At 38.6% G+C, this 26,594-nt stretch overlaps 1 protein-coding gene across 1 annotated transcript in view; it reads left to right on the forward strand.

Moving 5' to 3' along the window:
• Positions 1 to 25,107, forward strand: part of ONECUT1 (one cut homeobox 1) — a 48,092-nt gene extending 22,985 nt beyond the window's left edge. The window contains exon 2 of the mRNA XM_066589969.1: positions 24,821 to 25,107. Coding sequence (XP_066446066.1) covers positions 24,821 to 25,107 — 287 coding nt within the window. The remainder of the gene's footprint in view (positions 1 to 24,820) is intronic.
• Positions 25,108 to 26,594: the final 1,487 nt, after the last annotated feature.

A 26,594-nucleotide genomic window follows, 5' to 3' on the forward strand; every position in this document is an offset into this window, starting at 1 on the left:
TGGGATGCAGACCTGAGGTCTGGTTGGCCATTCCAAAACATTGATCTTCTTCTGGTGTAGCCATTCTTCTGTTGATTTGGAGGTCTGATTTGGGTTGTTGTCATTCTGAAAGGTGAAATTCGTCTTCATCTTCAGCTTTTCAGCAGAGACCTGAAGGTTTTGTGCCAAAATGGACTGATATTTGGAACAGTTCAGAATGCTCCTCCACCTTGACTAAAGCCCCAGTTCCAGCAGCAGAAAAACAGCCCCGAAGCATAATGCTGCCTCCACCATGTTTTACTGTGTGTATGGTTTTGATTTGGTGATGCACAATATTGCCTTTGTTGTAGACATATCTTTTGGAATTATGGTCAAAAAGTTTAACCTTGGTCTCATCAGACCATAACATGTTCTCCCGCATACTTTTGTAGGTTTTAGTAAAACATATCTGGCCTTGGATGTTTTTCTTTGTCAGTAAAGGCTTCCGTCTTGCCCCCCTACCCCACAGCCCAGACATATGAAGAATAGGGGAGATGGTTGGCACATGCTCTACACAACCAGTACTTGCCAGAAATTACTGCAGCTCCTTTAATGTTGCTGTAGGCCTCTTGGCAGCCTCCTGGACCAATTTTCTTCTGTTTTTTCAGCAATTTTTGAGGGATGTTCATTTCTTGGTAATGTTACTGTTGTGCCAAATTTAATGTATGTCTTGATGACCGTCTTCACTGTGCTCCATAGTATATGTAATGTCTTGGAATTCTTTTGGTACCCCTCTCCTGACTGATACCTTTCAACAGTTAGACTTTGTATTTTAACTGTATATATTATCAAATGGTCAAGTACATAGATAAACCTGTCTGTTTGGTCGATTATCTCTCACAAGATGCACAAAACTTGCACGGAAATGCAACCTATTATTTGCAATGAGTCTATTAACATGTGCCAATTTTTTTTCTCACATTGGTGCTGCGAAATAGAAAAATCATAGCATGTTATTTTTTTTTTTGGGGGGGGGGGCAATATTGCCAATTCTTTTCTATGGGAGTCAAAAAAATCACAATATTTAATTTTTTTAAATTAAAATACCAGCGATTTTTATAGTGGGAAACGTGCATGTGCGGTGATGCATCTTCTTCACAAAATGCATTGTAATCACAGGGAAAATCATACGTTTAAAAGTATGATATTGGTCCAAGTTTCTTGGATCAATATCGCGCTAGTCCATGTGAATCCAGCCTTGGGGCTTATTCAGATGGGCGTATATTGGTTGGGTTTTCACGCCCGGTCGATATACGCTACCCCTCTCTGCAAGGGGAGGAGGCTGGATGGGACTGGAGCTAGTGCACTGAGCACTGGGTCAAATCTTTATACATACGATTATATGGTGCATACGAGCAAATGTAAAAATGCATATGGTCGTGTGAAGGAGGCTTTAGCTGTACATAGTGGTGCAGATATAATGAGTATAATATAACTATGATCTATAGCCTAAGGGTGGCTTTACACAGTATATTCCACTTTGAAAATCCACACCGAAATCTACAGGTCTATGCGGATTTTGACACTAAATTTCCAGCAGAATTGTGACATATTCAATTCTACATCAATATATAGATATGTGGATTTTTGTACTGATTTTTTCACATGGTGGAATGTACTGCAGCAGACTACTCAATCGTGTGTGAAATAGCCCTTAGGGGGTCCACAAGATCTCTCTTCCCTATATAAGGAGACCACTACTACGAATGAAGCATTATAATTGGAGGTGGGGGCCCTCTTACAGATTTTGCATTGGGGTCAGCAGCTTCAAGTTACACCTCTGGCTGTCCTGACAGTTTCTTATGACCCATTGCCAGGTTAACCAGGTCCAGTGGATGTCTCTGACCTGCTCACATTGTGATTGAGCCGTGCATTTCATTGTTTTGATGTATATTCTCCATGCGATACCTATGTAAAATCCAGCTTAATAGCAGAAAGAAATCTATTCACTGACATGCTAAATTCCCATTGACATCATAATAACCGATCAGATGTCTCCTTCCTTCGCCATCCACTGCTTCCATTGTGCATTTTGCACATTTGAAAGATGTTAGACTTTCTGATTACACTTTTCTATTTCTTTTTTTTTCAGGGTATTTCCCATAAAGAGACCTTTTTATGTTTTTAAATGTTATGGTGCTCTGACTGATCATTTCCTCTAGAGAGACAGAAATGTAAAGTAATGGATACATTGTGTTTAAATATAGAAGGACATTGATAAACATTTACTGTCAGTCTAGATACACACACTGGTTTATTTTTCAACTTTCTTTAGGAACACTTGAAAACACTTTGAAACTTTCAGATACAAGGCAATATGACTTTTCTCAGTATATGGCCCCCTGCACACAGGTGGAAATTCTGCAGCGGGATTTCCCACAGAATTTCCGCCCATGGCTGCTGCCATAGGATTGCATTAGAAAACATAATCCTAGGCAGATGGACGTGATTTGTCCGTGTGAAAATACACACTGAAAACAAATCGCGGCATGTTCTATTTCTGTACGGGTCTTGCGGAGGCCCGCAAAGAAATGTCAGTGGTGACGCGCCGGCTCCTCTCTGTGCATGCGCCGGCTGGCCATCAGCAGGCGCATAGCAGAGAATAAAGGCGTCGGGGGTGGGTAAGCCTCACGGCTGTGCAGGGGCACGAGTCCGCATCTCGCTGCGAGAATTCTCACAGCGGGATCTGACCCGGCCGTCAGCAGGCGGGCTAAGGCCAGTATCACATGGGCGTGAGCACATTTACCCGCATATTTGCCCCGTTTATTTGCACAATGGGCATTGTGTATTTGCAAGTGTGTGTGTTTTACTGTACTTTGTGTTTTCTCAGATTGTGCTTCCTTTCATTCAAATGGGCAGTTAGTGTAATTAGTTCAATCTTTCCGTGTACAAATGCACAGAGAAATAGAGCATACACTTATGTGAAAAAAACCTATTGAAATCAATGGGTTCTATTCACTACGTATTGCACATGCAAATCTTAGATGAAAATCATATAGCTATGGTAACTTCTTGATTTTGGTGTGTTGTTATATTAATTGTTACAACATATAAAATAACAGGTGTAGTCTGTCATATTTCGTGGTCATGTATGTGACACCAAGAGCCCTACCTTCACTTTTAATGTCATATATATATATACAGGCTGTGTTCACTGGCATCACAGTTTTCATTTTTATTAGCTTTAGGGCTTATTCACAGAAGCGTATATTGGTCATCGTTTTCACGGCCGTCTGATATGCGCTACCATCTGAGCCCCTTCCCTCCCCCTCACCGGCTCTCTGCCTCTCTCCTCCTCTCTGGCTGTTTGCAATGGGTGGGGCAGGAATGGAGCTAAGTTCCCCCCCCCTCCCCGCAGCTATCAATGAGAGGGGTGGGGGGGCAAAGCTGAGCCCCACTCCACCCGCCCCCTCCCACTGCCAACCGCCGGAGGGGAGGAGAGAGGCAGAGAGTTGGTGATGGGGAGGGAAGGGGAAGACAGCTCAGATGGTTGTGTATATCGGTCGGCTGTGAAAACAGCAGCTTATATATGTTCCTGTGAATAAGCCCTTACTATGATCATATAAGATCTGTTAGGAGCCATTTATTTTTTTCACCTAACTCACTTATAATAGGTCTATTAGGTTTCCATCAGGAATGCAGTTTTTGTGGATAGAATAGGGCAGTATGCCTGAACCTCAAAAAGCAATAGCAACCAAGCTAACACAAGTGTAAGTGTATCTTCCATGGAACAGATCTGCAGCAAGTCTGTTGGAAATTTGCCACAGTATGACATGCTGAAGATTTAAAATTTGTACCACATGTCAATTCCATCCAAATGGCTTGTGCTGCAAATACTGCAAATTTTCTCTAGGTATTCCTGAACATAACCTTAAATGGGTTGTCCCACAAAAAAATGCTTATATCCCCTGATTCATTACTAATACCAGAATAGTGCCACCTGCTATTCCTATTCTTTTCCACCTCAGTGATTGTTCCAAGGTGGTCGCACATGCTCAGTCTTGCTTCTCCCTCTCTGCTCCTCTGAGTATGTAGAGGGGTTCTTGGTTCAGTAATTTGCTGCTTCTGAAGTTGCTCTGATGTCAGAAGAGATGCTGAACAAGTATAAATAGAGTGTGACAGCGTTACTGCAGAGAAGCAAGACTGCAGGACTGTGACCACCTAGGAACAATTACTGATGTGCACACAGAGTAGAAACAGCAGGTGGTGCTATTCTAATATTAGTCCTGGAATATCTTCCATCTATTGTCAGCATGGAAAATCCACAGCATTTATGGTAGCAGCAATGTGAATGAGATTTTCAAAATGTTCTTCCCATGCTGTGGAAAAAATCTGCGTGGAAATTGACAGGCAGTGCAGAATTTAAATCAGCAGCATATCAATTAGTTGCAGTGAATCTGCATTCCCAATTCCACCTCTTCAAATAAGGTGAAATCCACACCAAAGCAAATGGTGTGAATTTAGTGCTGTGGATTTGTAGCGGATGTCCTGTGGAATTTCAACCACTGAAATCCACAGCAACTCTGCACCATGTGAACACAGCAAAAATGCAAAATGTTTTAGAATTATGGGCTGGATTTACCTATAAACAATATTTTTGTTGGATAAGCCCTTTAATGGTACATGCCCATGAAAGATTTTTTCTCCGATTTTTGGACCGAAGAATCAGTCCAAAAATTAGATGGAAATAGGACCCACTCTTTTGAATGATAGTCCGAGTAACAAAAATCCTAGCATGTCCTATTCCTGTCCGAATTTCAGATGAGAATAGCACATATCAAAGTACTGCGTTTAGCACATTGGATAGCACACGGACGAGAGTCTCAGGCGCAACTTTTTAATTGCCTGTGTGTATGTACTCCGAGGGCTCCCACGCATTTGCATTTAACACTGCGTTTTCCAAAATGATATTTCAACCAGCCATACACAGATCAATTCTCCCGATTCGACCATATTTCCAACTATTGGGTCCCCATTGGTTATTAAAAGAGCATACACAGCCCTTGGGAAAAATCCTTCTAACTGCTGCAAACATTGTCTGTGTACATTTCCATACATGTATTTTCTCATTGGATTAGTAATTAATGTTACAATCCCGCTTATTTAGTAGCCAATCAATAATGGATGGAACACAATTGAATACAGTGGTAATTATTAATGATCATCTATTCTGATTGCATCGTTAACTATTGTCATTATGAAAATGGGAATAGTTAGACAATAATACATCATTTTAATACCACATATTAAACCACTGGACAGTTATGATGTCATCGGTAAAGACATTTCTGTTAAATGCAAATGGATATAAAAAACATAATCAATGCTTTTCTACATTTGATAGATTAGTTTAAATCTGCTATTCACCTTAGTGCTTCTCAACGCCCCTATAGGGTTACTAGCTTGCAATAAAACTCCAGACGAGGAATTGATACTTACGAAGAACCTATATTAAGGTCTTGACACCTTCCAGGCTGCCTCTCAAATTATAAGCAGCAGCTAATTACACTTGTTACCCTTCCACAGACCCTATGACCACCTTCCATATTTACATAAAGCTGCTTATTTAATTCTCCAGCTCAAACCTCTGCAGTATGTGCACTGGACTCCACTGCCAGGCAAGCCGCTGCTACATATTCCCTTCTCTGCTAGGAAGACATCAGCTCCAATAAATTACAGGTAGATCTTGTGATTTGCACAACTAATTCTAATTCATAAACTCAATTTATGCTTCAGGGCAGTTCAATAAAGCATTTAAATGATTGTTAGAATACTATATCAAGAGGCCTTACAGTAAAACCGCATTTAGACATTACCCTTGCCATTCATAATACCTTTATTTTCAGTGCACATTAGTTCGTACACAGAGAAATTATTACAGTGTACTTGTACTTTGTGGTTTCCCGTATAAAGCATCTCTACTTGTCTCATCTTGTCTTCACCAAGTATGACACGTGGAAGCGCAACGAGTAAGTCAGGTTGGTTATTCAAAATGCAAAAAACAAGAGGAAATAAAGAAGCACTAAGACCGCCATCTCATGTGGCGGAAATGCTGCAGAATAAGCGTCTACAGTATAAGCCATCTGGAGGGGATTTGCAAAATCTGCTTCACGAAGGTGCGGATATTTTTCACAGCGAATCCACAGCATTCTTGAAAAACACTGCAGATGCTAATTCCGCAGCATGTCTAATTATGCTGTGGAACCTCGCTGCAGATTTCGACCCTTGCAATACAAGGGTTAAATTCCGCAGCTGTCCTGCAAGCAAAAACGTGGCCAAATCTGCACCATTGAAGTATGTATTTGGCCACCACGAATTTGCTGTGGGTTCTATGCTGTGTTATGCCGCAGTGATTCTACCATATGAGAAGGCAGCCTGAAGCTTAAATATGTGACATACATTGAATCGCCACTTTATTGGAGACAGCTGCGCTTTCATGATTGGAGCTTCCTTGTATGGAAATTTTACATGGGACCCTGCAGTGTGCAACATAAAATTAAGTTTTCCTTCAATCAATTTTAGTGTGAATCAATCCACATTAGAATGGGAAAATCAAGCAATCTGAGTGATTTCAAATATGGCATAGACATAATTCTAGAAGGGGATCCTGTGGATGTTAGCAACTCAACAAAATGGATCAGAGAAGGATGTCAAGAATAGTTCTGATGAACAGGCAGTGCAAAGTCAAGCAAATTACAGCTGAATACAATGTCAGTGCTCTAACTAACTTGTCATTGGGGGACATTTATAAATGCTTTTACCAGGATTCCGGTGTAAAAAAGTTGCACATTTTTGTTCAAGTTCCATTCATGCGAAAATTTGCAACCCTTTTAGCTTTTTTGCACAAAGTTGGCGGGGCTTGTTGGGGGGGGGAGGGGCATGGCCACCTTGAACCGGCAGGTTTATGCATAATTTACAACCGGAGAAACTGACATAAATTATGCCAGAAATGTACTCCAGGTTGGACCTGGTGTAAGCCCCTCATGTATTAGGTGCATCATCCGCCGAGGAAAGACCAGTGTTGGAAATATGTCATTGTTCCTTAGCACAGATGGGCTATAACAGCAGATGACCAGTTCGAGTGCCAGTGCTAAGAGAAAGAGAAAGGCAAAACTCCAGTGGACAAAAGATGGCATAAACTGGATCACTGAGCGGTGGAAAAACATCATCCAAAGAATCCAAATTTCTGTTCCAACATGCTAATTGGAGGGTCAGAATTGGGAGCAAGCAGCATTAATCAATGAACACTTGCTGTCAGGTATTAATAGTTTAGGCTAGTAAAGGTGGAGTAATAATGTGGAGAATGACTCAACTAATGTGCCTGATACCTGAAGATGTACGTTTAAATAGTATAGCTTACCTAAATTGGGAAGGCCACAGTAGTTTGAACATGCTAATACTTTAGTAAAATAGTCCTTCAGTGCATATGTCCATCCCTTATGACAGATGCAAACATCTATGCAAAAGAGTCCATGTAGAAACAGGCAAATGTAAATTGTTAAGATTGTGTCAACTTAAATGACATCTGCTGACAATATAATGTGTATGGGATCAACCCCCATTGACTTTCACCTTCTCTTAGGGTAAAGAAGGATCTGACAGGATAGACTTGAACCTGTTCAATGTATTGTTTCTCCTGGGGATTAGCAGCAAGGAAGCTCTCACTTTTCCCAACTCGAATCACATGGTTGATTGGCCAAACCAGTTGTACATGACTAGGACTAGGAATAGTGGACCCCCCCATAAGATAGTTATAACAGCTTTTTAGTGTAAGAACCTTTTCAAGGAACTTCCCATAACTCAGCTGCCTTGACTTTTATGAATGAGATATGTGGAGTATGGCAAGATTAAAGGAAATGTATCACCTATATATTTTTACTGATTAAAACCAGGAAAACGTATTCCACTTGAATCTGTTTTTATCTTTAGATTGTAGATTTTGTATTATGGTCTCTGTGCATGACTATGGAGGTTGCATCTTTCCTGAACTGCAATTGAGACTATTTAGAGACATACTTTGCAGCAGAAATCAAATACCATTCATATAATGGACAGGAGGGAACCCATAAACTTCTATGGGAGACATGTTCTGTGACAAGTGAGGTCATTGTGCAGGGAGGAGTAGATAAACTGTGATCATCACTCACTGTGGAGGGGGAATCCTGTGTTATCTACATATAGGTATTGGCTTTCATCGTAATTCTACCAGTGATGATAATGAGATGACTGCTGAAAAGTTTTCTCTACAGAACAGGAAGTGTCAGAGTAGTATTAGGTTTAGTGGTCAGTGTGAAATCTGCAGTGCAGGATTATAGATTTTTTTAAAATATACATTGTGACATTGAATTTTTATTTTTTTTTAAATCTCCAAATCAACAAAATAAGTTTAACATAAAAACCTGATTTAAACAATAGGGCATTTGATGACACAAAGCTTTAAACATAGTGAATCCTAATTCTTGGGGTTTTAACTGGAGATAGTTGAGGACGGCAGGAATGATCCTAAACTACACTCTATCCAACTCTAGATTTATTTATGGTGTTTTGTGAGGTGGATCCGATTTGCAGACATCAATAACAGTCATTATTCGTTCGGGTGATTACATAATATAAAATGACAACATCACTGATCTCACCTTTAATATTTCATATCAGACACAATATGTGTCCCTTCTATGTCATATCCTTCTCTGCTCCAACACCCTTACACTGCTTGACCCATTAATGATGGAACAGGTTATCATAAGATAAGTTATGGCATCAGGAGACAAACACAGAATAGCACTGTCATGTATTGGGACCATGGCCGCTGACTTCCCTCACCGCCTCCCGCTAGAGATCGTGTTTCCTGCCTATGTCCCTGGATATAGATGCTACAGCCACTATTGTCTGCCCTTTCTCTCTGCACATGCTTGGTCCACCTCTTAAAAGGCCAGCATCTGCACCCAGCTTTTCCGCCCTAAGCCAATCCTAATGGTTCCTGCCTTATTTTAGGCTCCCTATGACTAAAGAGTGCCTGGGCAGCTTCTATACAGTGCTAAGGTTTCTACTGTACTGCCTGTTGTCCTAGTTTTTAATCCATGCCTGTCCCACACAGCTTTTCCTGACTTCTGCACTCCCAATCCTGGCTTGTATATTGACCATGTTTACTTTGCCGCCTGCCCTGATCCTCAGTTATGCAGGAATTGCAGCTGTACCAACCTCGGCGGTGACCCATGACCATGTCTCTGTCTACACCCTCGTTACCTTGTTACAGTAAAACCTTACCAAGTTGTGTCATCTGCATCCTGACCAAAACTATTTTTGAGGCAACAGTCTGGGATTTTCTGCAGTGAAGACCAGATCCTGATTGGTGGGATTAAAGGGTGACCACCAGGGTTCCCCAAGTCCAGCCCTGGATTCTAGCACTAAGTGAAATCAGTTCGGAGGCACAGTGGGTCCACATCTGCTACCCCGACAGGTGCATTGATTAGAAATGATTGAGAAGTTGTTGAAATAACATTGATATGATAGAAATCCAGGAATCTAGAGTCAGCCATGTAAACGGCACTTTATCGTCTTGCTATATAATCAGGGCTGCGGCAATTTAGTCTCCAAAAAAGAGTTAATCATTTTCTTGCTCTCATCTGTAAATATGAAACACATCAAGAGGGAAATTGCCCCTAAGCCCTTGGCAGACCCCTTGCAAATTGCCCTGTCAGCATCTATCATTCTAAGAATGTATTATATAAAATGTTTTTTTTAATTGCCATAACTCATTAAACATGCCCATTAATTCAGTTCTCTGAAGAATCCCAACTCTGACAAGCTACATGATGCCTACCTAACATCTGTCATACCAGTAAAACATTGAAAAGTATGCCAGAAGTGAAAATTGAAGACAATCTTCCATCATATCCCATCTTTAATGCTTATCCCTTAAAGTGGTTGTCCAGGAGTTTGGGGACTTTTACTACTGATGACCTATCCTCAGTATAGCTCATCCATAGATGATGGGTGGGGGTCTGCGGCTCACTGTCAGTACAGACAATGCAGAAAGCTGATTGTGCTGTCCGTATTGCAGTAGCTAATTTCGGTGATGCAGGTGATGCTCCTATTAAATTTAATGAGAACTGTGTCTTCACTATCAATCTGGGCTGCTGCAGTATAGATGCGTGATCAGCTTCCTATGCTGTCTATAGTGACAGTAGTGCCAGAATCAGTTGATCGGCGGGGATCCAGAGCAGCAGACCCCCGCCGATCAACTATTGATCACCTATACTAAATATGGGTCATCAATAGAAAAAAATCCCCAAAGTTCCGAAACCCTCTAAACCTTTTACTACTAATTTAGTAGACAAAACCATATATATTAACTGTTAAGACAAAATACAAAATCTGAAAGGTATCTCATTTTTTACTAAATACCCGCTACTCTATTCCCTTTTTTAAAAAACATTTAATTTTTATTAGTTTTTTTTTAGCAGAATAAGTAAAAATTGGAAAAACAAAAACAAAACAAAAAAACAGTGGTACAATTCTAAGCAGCGGTATAGGTTGAAACCATTACATAGCGAACAAAGTTAGTAATCTGGATGTCAGATATAGTTGGTCAAGAAAACATTCCATCTTGTGTTTAAGAGCAAACAGTAGGCTATCAATTTAGGAAAACAACAGGCTTTTACATTGCAGCGCTGCGTACTCAGATTAGCTATTGTGTATAAACCCACCAAGGCGTCACTGCATGAGGACTGGATTTCCTTTACAGCAAAAATACAATCATTACAGAGTATATGTAGGTTTTTACATTTTTGGATTGTATGCAACAGAGGGCATTTAGATGACCACTTCTATGGACAAGAAGATCCTCCTTTGCTGGGATACAATTTGTATGAAAGAACCATCCAAGGAAATTCAATAGATTCCGGCTACTTTTGGCAGCTGAACATGGTTACGTTTCAGAAAGAACTGATTAAAGTATATAAGAGTGGAAGAGTATTCGTATAGTTGGGGCTAGAAAACAGAAATGTGTCCACTCAGATGATTGAATAAGCTCCCCTTAATGTGCATATAGGCAGAATATAGTCTTATTATTGGTTTACGGAAGAGCAACTCAGCAATAAAGGAATCAGCTATGGAATCCAGCAGAATCCAGAGAAAAGTCTTCCACCTGTGACTGGTAGATTGTCAGTGTCCTTGTAGGCTGATTGATTTATAACCATTTAATGCATTGCCACATTTGCTCAGAGTTAATGTTTATCTAAATGAGATACAGCAGTTGGAGATATTTTCAAATGCCGTTTCATACTGATCACGTTCCTGCAGAGACTTTCAGAATGTCTCATGCAAAACAGATAATATTATCAACCAATGACATAATAGAAGCGGCAGTAGATGGCTAAAGCCCCCTTTACATGGCACGGCTGTCGGGGACTGAAGTACTTGACAGCCATCCCAGTGATAATCGCTTCTGTGCTTTCATACAGGAGTGATCATTGCTCAGTGAATGGAGGCGGAGTGGGATGGGCATCGTTCCAGCCTGCCACCATTCACAGTATGCCGGCAGTCGTTCGTAGATGGACTGTCTGATTACACAGGCACATAGGAGCACACCAAAGATGATTTTATGGTCTACATGAAAGATCTAATCTGATCGGTCTTTCACCGCATGCATTTAGGCCTGTTTCACATGGCTACAAAATTGCACGATTTTGTAGCAATGCAACATTGCTACAAAACGCATGTATGTGTAGTCTATGGTTTCCAATGGGTTCTTTCAGGCTACAAAACATCTCATGTGAAAGATCCCGTTGGAAACCATGGGCTTCACATACATGCGTTTTGTAGTTATGTCACATCGCTACAAAATCAGGCGATTTTGTAGCCCGTGTGAAACAGGCCTAAAGCCCCATTTACACGCAATGATTATCGCTTAAACTGCTGAATGACTGAATGAATTAACAACTTTTTTGCCGAAAATTACCCTTACAGATGACGTATTTCCTTCATTAGCTATAGTAAACTTTAGTAGAAGTAGAACTAGTTGTTTGCTCAGGTGGGCATATGTTTATGCTAGGGATTATCTGATCAGCAGGATTCCATTGTCTTCTCCTGCCATGAGTAAACAATGCACTTATTGTGTATGCAATGCATACACAATGAGTACATTGTTTACTCCCTTCAAGTCCTCCAGCCACTCAAAAGACTGAATGATTTCCATTCGAACGGAATGAATTTTGAACTGCCTGCCGACTATCTTTATGCCGGCTAAAAACCAGCGCTAAACGACAAGTGAGCAAATTGTACGTGACTGCCCGCGTTACATGTAGCAATTATCGCTCACTTTCAGCTGTTTGAATGAATTTTGAGCGATAATCGTTGCGTGTAAATGGGCCTTTACACTGGACAATTATCATGCAAACCGCTTGATAAAACGAGTGGTTTGCAAGATAATTGTGCCATGTAAAAGGAGTTTTATTTTTTGCAGGATATACTATATGCTATTTATCAATACTAAGGGCGGCTTTAGACGACCATATGTGCAATTGAGCAAGTTGATGAAGTAAATGAGTGCATAGTTCTGTACTTCTTGCGCACGCAGGGCCTGTTTATATGCACACGCGAAACCTCACCATTATGATTTAAAAGGCTATTTAGCCTAATGAGGTCCAGATGTGTTCTTTTTTCATTGAATTGCGCAATGTATTATGCATTTGCACGCATATTGTGTATGCATTTGCGCACCTCCCAAAGACTTCTATGGGGCCCTTGGTGCACAAATACGCAGGAAAATAGAGCAGGTCCTATATTTTTATGCGTGCAAAATACAGAAATGAAAAGGAACCCATTGAGATCCATGGGTTTGTATTCTCTGCGTATTGCGTTGGCAAATTTTGCACGTACAAATACTTGTGCAAATAAAGGTTGACTGAAAGAGCCCTAATCCTTTAATAAAAGAAAAAAATAACCGGCGTTATTGGCAAATATATAAATATTTGGCCTATACACACTCACATACAGAGGCGCGCAAAAAAATTGCATCATATGCTCCATTTACAGCTGCTCACAGAGGTTTTATGCTGCTTCTTGTTTTCAGTACTGAACACAGAATGGAGCATGAGATGCAATTTCCTTGCACTCCTCTGTACATGTATAGACACACTCATACACGTACGTATACACACTGTACAGCAATGCGCTGCTTATGTGGTAGTTCATGAATGTTTACACTGCTTTTTCACAGCAAGGTTACTAATTGTCCAATTGATTGTAGTCAAAGTGTATGCACAGGCAACAAGATTCTACCCCTTTGTAGCAAGCACTAATCTTTATTACAAATCGTTATATATATATATATATATATATATATATACACACACACACACACATATGGTCCTTTATTAAAGACACCTGCCTTCTTTCATGAGTGGCACTTGACTGTGGGGAAATTAGACATACGACCCCGGAGGGCAGCATAAAAGCATGTAAGCAAGTTTTGTATGGATCAGTCTCAGTGTCAGTCTGCATTAGCAGGGAAAATCAAGCAATTTAAAAAAAATTGGAGGGTTTTCTTATGCAACAGAGTCAAGAGTATACTGAGAATGGTGTGATTGAGGAAAAACATTTGGCGAAAGGGGAAGCTCTGGATTTAAACTACTTGTTGATGAAAGGGGTCGGAGGAGGTTGTGAAGAATCGTTTTTAGTAAATAGGCAGCACACAGTAACGCAAACTGCAGCCAAATAGATCACTGGTGCTCCAACTAACATGTGCGGCCACAGAATCCATGGTTCCTTAGTACGGCTGGGCTATAATAGCAGACGAGCAGTTTGACCTTAATACTTGTCTAAGAGAAACAGAAAGGTGAGATTCTAGTGAGCGTAAGAGTTCAAAACTTGGATTATCGAGCAGTAGAAAAACATCACCTGGTCAGAATAATCCAGATTTCTGTTCCACCATGCTGATAGGAGGGTCAGAATTTGGTGCAAGCAGCATGTATAGATGAACCCTTCCTGTCAGATGTTCAGGACATGTCAGTACCTCCATCTATTTTGTAGCAACTAAAAGAAGTTCTCCTGTCCACATGCGCCAATAATTCTGCAGAATGATTTGAGCATTTGGTGGCATCTATTCCACAATCAGTTGCTAGAGTTTTGAAGGACAAAGGAGGTCCAACACGCTACCAGATGGGTGTCTCTAATAAAGTAGCCATTCAGTGTATATTACCTTACAATGTTCTGGGTGTATCTTCCAAAGCATCTAGAATCTAGCAGTCTACAATATCATTTCATACAAATAAGAATCACAAATATACCCCCCCCCCCCTTCCCCCTACATACTGTATCTATGGCACTCCCGCAACCAGTTTTTCTATGGGAACAGTTTAGTGTCCAGTGATGTGAGTTGTGATGCTGGATGTCTCCCCCTGCTGGACAGGAGAACATTGCAGGCAGCATGCTTCTATCCAGCTATATACCACTAACCAGACAGGCTAGTCACAACTGATATGTGAGCCCAGTCTTACATATCTGCAACTGTACACATGAAGGCCTGGAAAAGAAAGCTGCAGAAAACTCCTATTGGATTGTGTCTTGTTGTAGACTTTCTATAGATAACCTTTACACGGGACGACTGTTGGGCACTTAAGTGCCTGACATGCTTCCTAATGATTAGCACTCCTGTACTTTCACACGGAAGCTATAATCACTTACTGAATGTAAGCAGAACACACCAGAGATCTCTTCTAGCGGCCCTCCTCCATTCAGAGTGAACAGGCAGTTCATAGATGAATGACTGCCTATTTACATGGGCTGATAGTCACTTGTTTTTTAGGTGAGCTAAAAACCAAGGGACTCCGACAAGTGAGCAACTCTTGCTCACTTGTCCTGTCGGGTCCTGTGTTCACCTGGGATGGCAGCTGCCCATAATCACTCTTTTGATCAATTATTTGGGAGAGTATCACCCCTTAGTCCAGTGATAATAGTTACTGTTCAAAGAGTCCAGATGACCAGAGCTAAGATTATATGCTGGAACTTACAGTGTACTCAAAGCCAGAGAATCATGGGTAAACAGAACTTGATGGAGATGTTACATAGTGTAGTATCTGGATATAGCCAACAGTAGTCATAGCAGCCAAGAGGCTTTGGTGGCCGACTCAGGTACAGAAACGTATTTGATCCATGTGGAGAAGAAACATGGAAATTTTCCCTTTGTGTAAAAGATCTGATATATGACACTATTTACTATCCTTTGGTTGCTGTTCAAGTAAAAGTAGTTGCAATGCTGTTGGTATTACTACAGTTCAATTCATTGTCAAGTAGGTAGGTGGCCAATTTTTAACTTTGCATTGGGGCCCTATGAATTTTAGTGATGCCCTTGGCATCTAGCTTGTAAAGATATCCAAGAAACATAAGAGGATCCTACTATATAGTGCAGATTTAACAGTAAGAACTAACGGGTAAGTAGGATTCTTAGGCAAGTATGTTTAATGGGGTTTTATGGGCGATGGGGGATAGGTCATCAATAGCAAAAGGCCTTCAAGGGGGGAATTAATATACTCTTTTGCTAGCTATATTCATTTTATTAAACTTACTCCATATCTAATCAAGTTTAAGTTGGCATTATCCAAAGATCTAATCCACCATTGGCGTCTTTGAGCTACGGGCACTTGAGGGTTGATTTCACACTTGGGAACGATTTATTCAAAGTCAACAACTTGCACTTTTTGTAATGTGCATGTGCTTATCGATGTTCAGATTTTAAATCATTTGCCATAACTAAATTCAAATTACCATTTGTGTAGCAAGGAGAATTTATTGCCCATTATAATTCAAAGTTGTATTTTCCATTAGCATGCAAGGCACTTTGTACATTAACTTAGCATTTACGCCAAACATAATGTTTTACTCATTCCATCTCGCAGCCCGCTTGGATATGACATCCGCATTTTTTACTTCCCTTCAGCGCCAATCATGTAGCCTCTTTACTGACCACCTATTTTCTGCCAGCTTCACTGACAACTAATTATCTGTGCTGCTACAATAGAACTTTAACTAACAGTCACAGATTTGGTTTTTTTCCACATTTATGCTCCTCAAGATCACATTATACATTGACACTTCTATATTAAAGCGGGTGCAGGCATGTAGGAGTACTGGTGCTGCCCATTACATTCTCACTGGCATTGGATAAAGCCTGGCATCTTATTGGATAGATAACGCGGACTGCATCAGTGTTCAGTTTTATACATGACCCTTCTTATCTGTTTCCATCAATACTCTCCTCTTATCACTTTTCACTTGATTACGTCGCATGCCTATCTTTACATTGATGTCATTTCACATTAACTTGTATGGTGAATACTGTTTAGAATAATTACTTGATATGACAAAGTGAATTCTTTGATTTGTTGTAATAAGGTGGAGTCTATTATCATTTCAATGATCTAATGTCTTTACTAAACTAGCTTTGGTACCAGCCGATCCGGTATTTCAGCACTCTGGACAGTTGCCTGCAGACTCCCTGGTTAAAATCGGCTACCCACCACAAAGCACCCAGTCTAATCACTTGTGTGAGTATATATACTGCATTTCTTCAGGAGATATTCCAAACAGCCTGTTCTTTCTTTTTTCTTCTTTTCACCTACATAGAAAATGCACCCAATATGTGATTACTCTGTGACGTCCTACAATCTAAGACCATGGTAGATCCAGTGTCAGCACTATATATATATATATATATATATATATATATAGCCATATTTTACTAAGAGAGCGCACTTCAAAGCATTAATTTGGTATGTTCTTTACATGAAGACTATCCCGTTATACTATCCTATTAAATGCTATACTGTATATCACCTTCAGTATAGCATTGATAGACATGTATATAGTAGCATGAGATATAAAATAGCAATAATAACAGTATATAATGTCAAAAATAATGAAATGTTACAGTAGTGATAATGAAAAAAGTTAATTATGCATTAACAGAAATGCCATGATTGTTAACATCATTTATGTATGCATCGTTCACAATTACATAGTTTGTGTATATCCACAGAAACCGGTCAAATTCCGCCTTGCGGCTATGATTTCTACTTATTCCTGAAATATAAATGGAGAGCTGAAAACTCCATCCACATATCATAGTTATTTTATGTGTTGTTAACTTACAGAGTTCATTAACCTCATCGCCGCTGAAAAACAGGAGTAAATAGCGCTGCATGCCACATTACTTCATCCTGTCAAATCCAGCAAAATGCCGGACAGATGGGTGGAAACCAAATGGACCCCATTACAGTCTATGGAGTAAATTCAGCGCCGCTCGTCCCATCATGTGACAGTTATGTTCAGCCAAGGGTTGCCATTTTCCTACTCCCAAACAGAGGGAGAAAACGGAAACCGCTAATGCTGATGTGAATAAGACCCCCAAAACAGTTTACATTGCAATTCTGTCCATGGGATTTACGATACACTAAGGGCTCGTTCACACAGGCGTATCGAGTCACGTAAATACACTATGTACTTATGCCAGTGAAAATCGCAATTGACGGCGTATTTCAGACATTCAATTACACACGCAAAAGAATACGCAGAAGGGCCCATTGATTTCCTGCGCAAATTCGCAGGTTACCTGCATATTCACTGCATATTTGCAATGGCCCATTCATTTCAATAGCCTAATGCAGTGCATAATATGTGACAAAATTGGGCATGCTGCAGGTTTTTTTCATGTGACCGAACCCATTGAAATCACTGAGTTTTATTCACTGTGTATTACTTACGTAAAAATGACATGCATAATAGGCTGCACAAATACGCTCTTGTGAACAAGCCCTAACACTATGATACAATACATTTAGTTATAGTCATAAATCATAACCACAACGTAGGAAATAAATCACCACTTGGCTGATATCACTAAACTCAAGCCACAAGTCACAATACAGTGAGAAAGACTAAAGAGAACATACTGGTCATATACAGTAGATGCATTACAGCTTATGCTAAAAAATTGGGATGCAAGGGTTAATTTTATGGACTGGGAAAGTACAGAGAAGTTATGTGTGGGGAAGTATATAGAACTAGCACAAAAAGAAAAAAAATTAGATTCCCAGAACAACTCATCTGTATTTGCTTTGCTATTCTATTGAGCGTCAGAATCCCATTGCTTATTATAGAAAGCTGCTCTAGTCCAGAAAATAAAAGGAGTAGATATAGATGTCCAAGGTGGGACTTTGGTAGCTGTTTCACTGGACAGACCCCCACATCTGTATGCTCTAAACCAGAACGTTTGCATGCCAAGAACAACTAAACCCATAAAAGAGTTTAGGGTCCTTGCACACTTGTCAGCTCTCGGGGGCTTCAGCTCCTTACAGTTTTAGCATTACGCTTCATACTTAAAAGTTATTCCTAAAGCAGATGACGGATGAATGGATGGATAGATAGATATGGGATAGATAGATAGATAGATAGATAGATAGATAGGAGATTGATAGATATGGGATAGATAGATAGATAGATAGATAGGATATTGATAGATATGGGATAGATAGATAGATAGATAGATAGATAGATAGATATGAAATAGATAGATATGAGATAGATAGATATTAGATAGATAAATATTAGATAGATAGATAGATAGATAGGAGATTGATAGATATGGGATAGATAGATAGATAGATATGAAATAGATAGATATGAGATAGATAGATATTAGATAGATATTAGATAGATAGATAGATAGGAGATAGATAGATAGATAGATAGATAGATAGATAGATAGATAGATATGAGATAGATAGATAGATATGAAATAGATAGATATGAGATAGATAGATATTAGATAGATATTAGGTAGATAGATAGATAGATATGAGATAGATAGATAGATAGATGGGAGATAGATAGATAGATATGAGATAGATAGATAGATAGATAGATAGATAGATAGATAGATAGATAGATAGATAGATAGATAGATAGATATGAGAAAGATAGATAGATGGATAGATATGTATGAGATAGATAGATAGATATGAAATAGATAGATATGAGATAGATATATAGATAGATAGATATGGGATAGATAGATATGAAATAGATAGATATGAGATAGATATATAGATAGATAGATATGGGATAGATAGATATGAAATAGATAGATATGAGATAGATATTAGATAGATAGATATTAGATAGATAGATATTAGATAGATAGATAAATAGATATGAGGAAGATAGGAGATAGACAGATAGGTAGATATGTATGAGAAAGATAGATAGATAGATATGAGAAAGATAGATAGCTATGACGAAGATAGATATGAGATAGATATATATTAGATAGATAGATATTAGATAGATCGATAGATAGATAGGAGATAGATAGATAGATAGATAGATAGATATGAGATAGATAGATAGATAGATAGATAGATAGATACATAGATATGAAATAGATAGATATGAGATAGATAGATATTAGATAGATAGGAGATAGATATGAGATAGATAGATAGATGGGAGATAGATAGATAGATAGATAGATAGATAGATAGATAGATATGTATGAGATAGATAGATATGAGATAGATAGATATATAGATAGATAGATATGAGAAAGATAGATAGATGGATAGATATGTATGAGATAGATAGATAGATAGATAGATAGATATGAAATAGATAGATATGAGATAGATAGATATGGGATAGATAGATATGAAATAGATAGATATGAGATAGATATTAGATAGATAGATATTAGATAGATAGATAGATAGATAGATAGATAGATAGATAGATAGATATGAGAAAGATAGATAGCTATGACGAAGATAGATATGAGATAGATATATATTAGATAGATAGATATTAGATAGATCGATAGATAGATAGGAGATAGATAGATAGATAGATAGATATGAGATAGATAGATAGATAGATAGATACATAGATATGAAATAGATAGATATGAGATAGATAGATATTAGATAGATAGATAGATAGATAGATAGATAGATAGATAGATAGATAGATAGGAGATAGATATGAGATAGATAGATAGATGGGAGATAGATAGATAGATAGATAGATAGATATGTATGAGATAGATAGATAGATATGAGATAGATAGATATATAGATAGATAGATATGAGAAAGATAGATAGATGGATAGATATGTATGAGATAGATAGATAGATAGATATGAAATAGATAGATATGAGATAGATAGATATGGGATAGATAGATATGAAATAGATAGATATGAGATAGATATTAGATAGATATTAGATAGATAGATAAATAGATATGAGGAAGATAGGAGATAGACAGATAGGTAGATATGTATGAGATAGATAGATAGATAAATAGATATGAGAAAGATAGGAGATAGACAGATAGGTAGATATGTATGAGAAAGATAGATAGATAGATAGATATGAGAAAGATAGATAGATAGATAGATAGATAGATATGAGAAAGATAGATAGCTATGACGAAGATAGATATGAGATAGATATATATTAGATAGATAGATATTAGATAGATAGATAGATACCTAAAAACATGATGAAAATTGTTGCATTTCTAACCTTCCTAACATCTCAGCCTATTGGGAGATATAGTACTTTACTTAGAAAAAGTTGTAAAAACGTCCTATTTAATGCAACTATTGATGAAGTCGCAAATGTATTAATTACAGTACATTAGCTGCAACAATTAGAGCTTCTTTTAATTTGCATATAGTAAGTCAGGATGCCATCTAAGAGGTCGCTCACAGCTCATTTTTCACTACTTCTTGGGATTCCATGTTAGGGTTCCATCTGAATCCTCAAACGCAGGATTCAGGTGGAACCCCATGACAGAACCATAGACATCCACTGCCTAAACGAAGACCAATAAGGTCCCGGTTTGAACAGGTTTCTGTTAGTTTCCAGTATTTGTACAGAATATTATGGTAACAAATGCCAGAAATGGACAGAAAGCTGCTGAAACAGAGACCTTATTAGTCTCCATTTGAAAAATGGAAGCCTATGGTTCTGTCCTGAGATTCCATCTGAATTCTGAATTTCGGATTTGGGTATTCATACAGAACCACATGGGGTAGTGAAAAATGAGGTGTGAACAGCCCCTTAAAGAAGACTCCCAAATTACTAATTCAAAGCAGGGGAAAATACTTTATGTACAGAACTGAACTGTTATTATCCATCTATCTATCTATAAAAAACATAAGATGGCAGCACTCCAAAGATGATTTCAAAAGGCTCTGTATGGAGTGAAGCATTGCACATATGGGTGGATGAAGTACCAGCTTTCACTAAAATCATCTTTGGAGTGCTGCCATCTTCAGTTTTGTGGATTAAAGAAGACGCAGAGTCGGGGTGCTGAGGCTTGCACCCTTGCTGTCTGTTCATATGTATGGTGCTGCTTTCTTCTATCTATCTATCTATCTATCTCTCTATATATCTATATTCTGCACATTAGTTGTACTTATACTGTTGTTCTGCATGTCATGGTAGAAAAATTGATGATACTTTTATCTTAATGACAATGTGAAAGAAGCAATGGCACCTATTTCACCTCTTCTAGATGTATAATTCATGTTTACTGCCCTTCATCCCATCATCGCTTTGTAGACATCAAGGCAGAGTCAGCTATGCATTGTATATCCACTGATATTACTAGCTTGGATATCTGTTGACATTCATTCTACTGACTCATTATGGTTTTTAGGTGAGTCGGTTGGTTTTAGAGTTGTGTAATGTGCAAGTGGAAAGTAAGTTGCATGAAAAAAATCAATAGGAGAGTAAGCAGACGGCGCCATATATACGTACCAAGCTGCTGGCCCGGCAGTAGAGGAAGCAATCAGGAAAGTTCAGATCTTGGCACATGAAGCAGATTGAGTATTGTATATGACAGGGGGAGCTCAGTTCAGCAGTTCAGCACAAAGAAAAGTATTCAGCACAAACAGATAAAGTAGACACTCATCCGTAATTCTCTCAAATGATGCACAATGTTTTTATGCAGATCATTCAAATGATAATAGGACTGATATGGTAAGAAGGAGATATAACTTGCCTACTGGTTGATGAATTCTGTCTATTTATGTAGCGGCTATGATGAGTGACAGCAGTTGATCCCCTGCTCACTGCTACTTTATTGAATGACATGCACTTTAGTTGTAGTGAACATGCATGTAAAGGGTTATTCTAGAAGTAGGAAAAGGGTATGCTTTTTTTCCAAAAACAATATTGCGTTTCAGCTGTATCGAGTATTTCAGTTCTGCAATACCAGATACCATATATAGACAAAATTGGCACAGTTTCTCGATAAGCAACCTTTTTTGGAATCCTGAATAACCCCTTTCATAGTGTAGTCAGGCGTAAAGATTATGGGCTGAGCATTGATTTAGCTGACAGTTATATTATGTGTGTGCCTTAAGTAATTGAACAAAATAAGAATAAAGCCCCCTTTACGCACAACGATTATCGCTCAAAATTCGCTCAAAAGCCATCTTTTGAGCGATAATCGTTGCTTGTAAATGTGTGCCCATCATGCACTTATCGTGCACTTTTCGTCCATCGCTGAGTTCATCTCAGCTTCAAATCCGCCGTCCCTGATAAGAGGGACGGCACGCTGAGTTCTTCATGGGCAGCGCTGATAACATTCTTTCAGCAGCTGTCCCGCTGGAGAACAATAGCAATGTATTTAGAGAACAGACCACCCGCTGTTCTGTAAATACATGCAAATTAAGCTAGTTAGCTACTAATGGGCTGATTAGCCCATTAGTTGCTAATATAAAACGATCACTCAAAACTGTCAGTTTCTGATGAATTTTGAGTGATCATCTGTGTGTGTAAATGGGGCTTAACTGAGATATGTAGACTTGAACTTTGCGCTCCTGAGATAAAGGCAAAGAAACCTTCTCCTTTAAATAGCTTTTACTATCACTCTTTGTGGGCTAATAATGCTTATGTAGATACTCAGCCAAAATCAGGATAAACTGTTAGGCTATTATTGTATATGAATTATTGGCGTTGTCTATTGATTTGTCCTATTGATTATTCTTAAAGATAACTTGGCAGACATACAGTCTTTAAAGAGTATGACATGTTGTCAGCAAACTATATGTTTTATGTTATAGAGTAATATATAGTCACAGACAAGGCTCTGATAATAGGTAGCTCTTGGACCCAACTGCTACCAGCAATGCAATCCAAGAGGCGCCTTCTTATCGCAGATGAGATAGGTCACTATGTGCTTATTAGCTGATTAATCTTGCTAAACAAAAGATACAAGAGTAACTGAGCATTATTTCAGACTATCTTAGTTGACTTTGCTCCAAGTTTAGTCAATGGCTAGGAAGACTTTGTTATAAAAATGTACCTGCCCTAATTCCATAATATTACTACACGTCAAAAGACTTAAGTGCTACAATATAAATTTGTATACGTAGTTACATAAGTAACATACCACTTGTATTACAGAGCAAATATCCCAACAGAGCTTTAAATAAAGGATAATATAGATGCAACGTCTGGTGTGTTTGTGTTCGTATTCCAATTTGGAATTTTAATTACTGATCTGAAAAGTTGAACTTTTAGGAATCATGGGAAAATCCAAGATATTTATCTTAAAGGGATTTTCTTAGCATTTAACCCCTTATAGTACTGATGACCTATCCTCTGTATAGTTCATCTGCAGTTGATCGGCGAGGATCCGCCACTTGGGACCCCTGGTGATCATATGATCTCATTCCCTACACTCACTGCAACGGGCTGGATGTTAATAGTTCCGTTTGCATTGGGGTCAGAGCTGGAAGTGCCTAAGAAAATATAGCTCCCATTGATTTCAATGGAAGTGAAGCCTTGTATTACACTTCCAACTCCAAAAGTATAATACAAGGCTTTGCTTGTAAAAAGCTATACCTTTTATAGCGCTTCCAATTCCGACCCCAATGCAAACTTCTGGCCCCGTTGCAGTACGGGGGCTTAGATCAGGGACCCAGAGTCGCAAACCCCCACCATCAACCACTGATGACCTATCCTGAATGTAGGTAAATGACTGAAATACCGCTTTAATAAAATAAAAAGAGCTCCAAAAATAAAGCAACTTAGCTCCCACCTGGTTTTCATATGTGCTGGTGTTTTTGTGTGTTATAGTACTGTATATTTTATGTTTCTGTTACACTAGGTTACATAGTATATCTATAACATTGCAATAAACTGTCATCAGACGGGACACCTCTATGTTAGGGCATTTTAACAAATTGGTGGGCCCTATGCAAACATCTTCAAAGTGGCCAAAGTTTAAAACAGCAAATTATTTATTTATTTGACCCGAGTTGCCCTAAATATGTGCCAACTACGACTACCTATAAATGCATCAGAAGCCCCCATAAATTTTCTGTTGAAGATATGGCTCAGATTTTCAGGGACCACTGGTCCCATTGGATTTAGATTTTGGATCAGCAGAAATACAGTAAATAGGCCAACTCTGTGCAGGTTTTATCACCATATTCCTATATATAATCTAACAGACCTAACTTTACACATCTGCTTATTTTCCCCATCATCTTAAAAATTGAAGAATACTATCTACTGAGGTACTAACATGAAAAGAGGACTATAGCATATGTGTACATAGAAAAAGATTAATGTCATATCTGTACATAATACTGTATATGTGACAACATACAAGCCTTCATTATCTCAATATGGTGCTATAATTTGAATCATGGTATAATTTTATACTGGTAGTAATATCTTTTTTCTGTCTTTTTTCTCTTTTTATTGCATCATTTTCCTTAATTAGCCTGTAAACGAAAAGAACAAGATCATGGCAAGGACAGGGGGAATACACCAAAGAAGCCAAGGTTGGTCTTCACAGATGTCCAGCGGAGGACTCTCCATGCAATATTTAAAGAAAATAAGCGTCCATCCAAAGAGTTACAGATCACTATTTCCCAGCAGCTTGGCTTGGAACTTAGCACAGTCAGCAACTTCTTCATGAATGCTCGCAGAAGGAGTCTAGATAAGTGGCAAGATGAGGGCAGCTCGGGAAACACATCATCTTCATCAAGCACTTGTACCAAAGCATGAAAGAAAAAAAAACAAAAGAAAAACCAAAAAAAAATAAAAAAATGAAAAAAGAAACTACAACCTCGGTGGAAAAGCTTTAATACAAAAGGACATGGACCTCACAATAGCAGGTTTATACTTTCAGAACTATTTCAAACCAAAATTATTTATAAATCCAAAGAAACCAAAGACTCATTTCTCCTGTATGGTGAACTTTTCTTCTTAAGACATTTTTCAGGAGAACGACTTGCAAAAAAAAATAAAATAATAATACTAATACTAATAACAACGGTGATGATACAAAATTCCACTGGCCTTACACCTTCAATCATCATTTCCATCTTCACCGTAGTTTGCTGTCTGGTGGTTTGGAGCATCGTGGTCTCTTGTCATTGAATGGACTTCTGATATGGGTTTTAATTGTCACCACACATTTAAACATGAAGGTGTATGGTGTATCAGTACTGTATACAATCCAGTGGTAAGGAACATGGTCATAACTTGTCTACAGGTTGGGATACAGTGTGATCTTCGAGTCGTCTTGAGTTCATTTGGAACTGAGTGTAATTGTGTCGTTTGAGCCTAGCGGTTTTAAGACTTGCCGGTGGTGGTCAAATGACTGAATGGCGCCTAGACCTGTGCATTCTCTTTGTTTGTTAAGAGTTCTGCAGAAAGTAGTGACACAACCTCTCCCACAAGTGCAACATACCAAAGAACATGTTTAGAATAGTAGTCCAGGTGTTTTATTCCAGTGATTTTAATATTCCAGTGATATTTTTACATAATGTTGTATGAAGAAGTGTAGGTATAAACAATTCTAATTTCTTACTAGATAAAAATGAGAACTCACAAAAATTCATTATAAGCAGGACTGTTATTTATAAGGAGACAAAATAATAGGAACTTGTTTCTCATTGTAGTTATTTGAGGCTACGATGTGCTCGAGCACAAATATTTTCAGTTGGTCTAATATTTTTACCCACATGCCACAGTCTGACTCTTTTATATATTTACCATGAATCTAGTGTATGTATGGATTGGTGGGTGGATGGGAGTATGTCTATGTGGGTGCGTGGATAGAAATGTGTGTGGCCTTTCAGATATATCTGTTACTGTTTTCTTTTTGATCAGGCTTTGAAACCTGCTCCATTGGGAACAAGTTAATAGTTTGCCCCCCACCCCACCCCCCGACTCAGTCAACTCCTATAATAATACCTGCTACATAATGCCATTTATAAACAGTACAAATCTGTCATCCCCATTAATGATAAACTGAAGATTAGTGGGTCGTTTTTCAGTTTCTTGTTGTAAGACCTAGGCTGGTGGAGTGCCCTTCGACAGTAGGACTACACTTGTAAATTTGTGCCCTTATTTCAAGAATTTCTAAATTTCATGTGGTAGCATTATCCAAAGAGCAGTGACAACAAACCAAAGATTTGTAATATGTATTCAAGAGCCGCTTTCTATTTTTTTACTTACTCTACATGGCAGGCTTAGACAACCAGTGG

The sequence above is a fragment of the Eleutherodactylus coqui genome, chromosome 2 (assembly GCF_035609145.1).
Source record: "Eleutherodactylus coqui strain aEleCoq1 chromosome 2, aEleCoq1.hap1, whole genome shotgun sequence".
Taxonomy (NCBI): domain Eukaryota; kingdom Metazoa; phylum Chordata; class Amphibia; order Anura; family Eleutherodactylidae; genus Eleutherodactylus; species Eleutherodactylus coqui.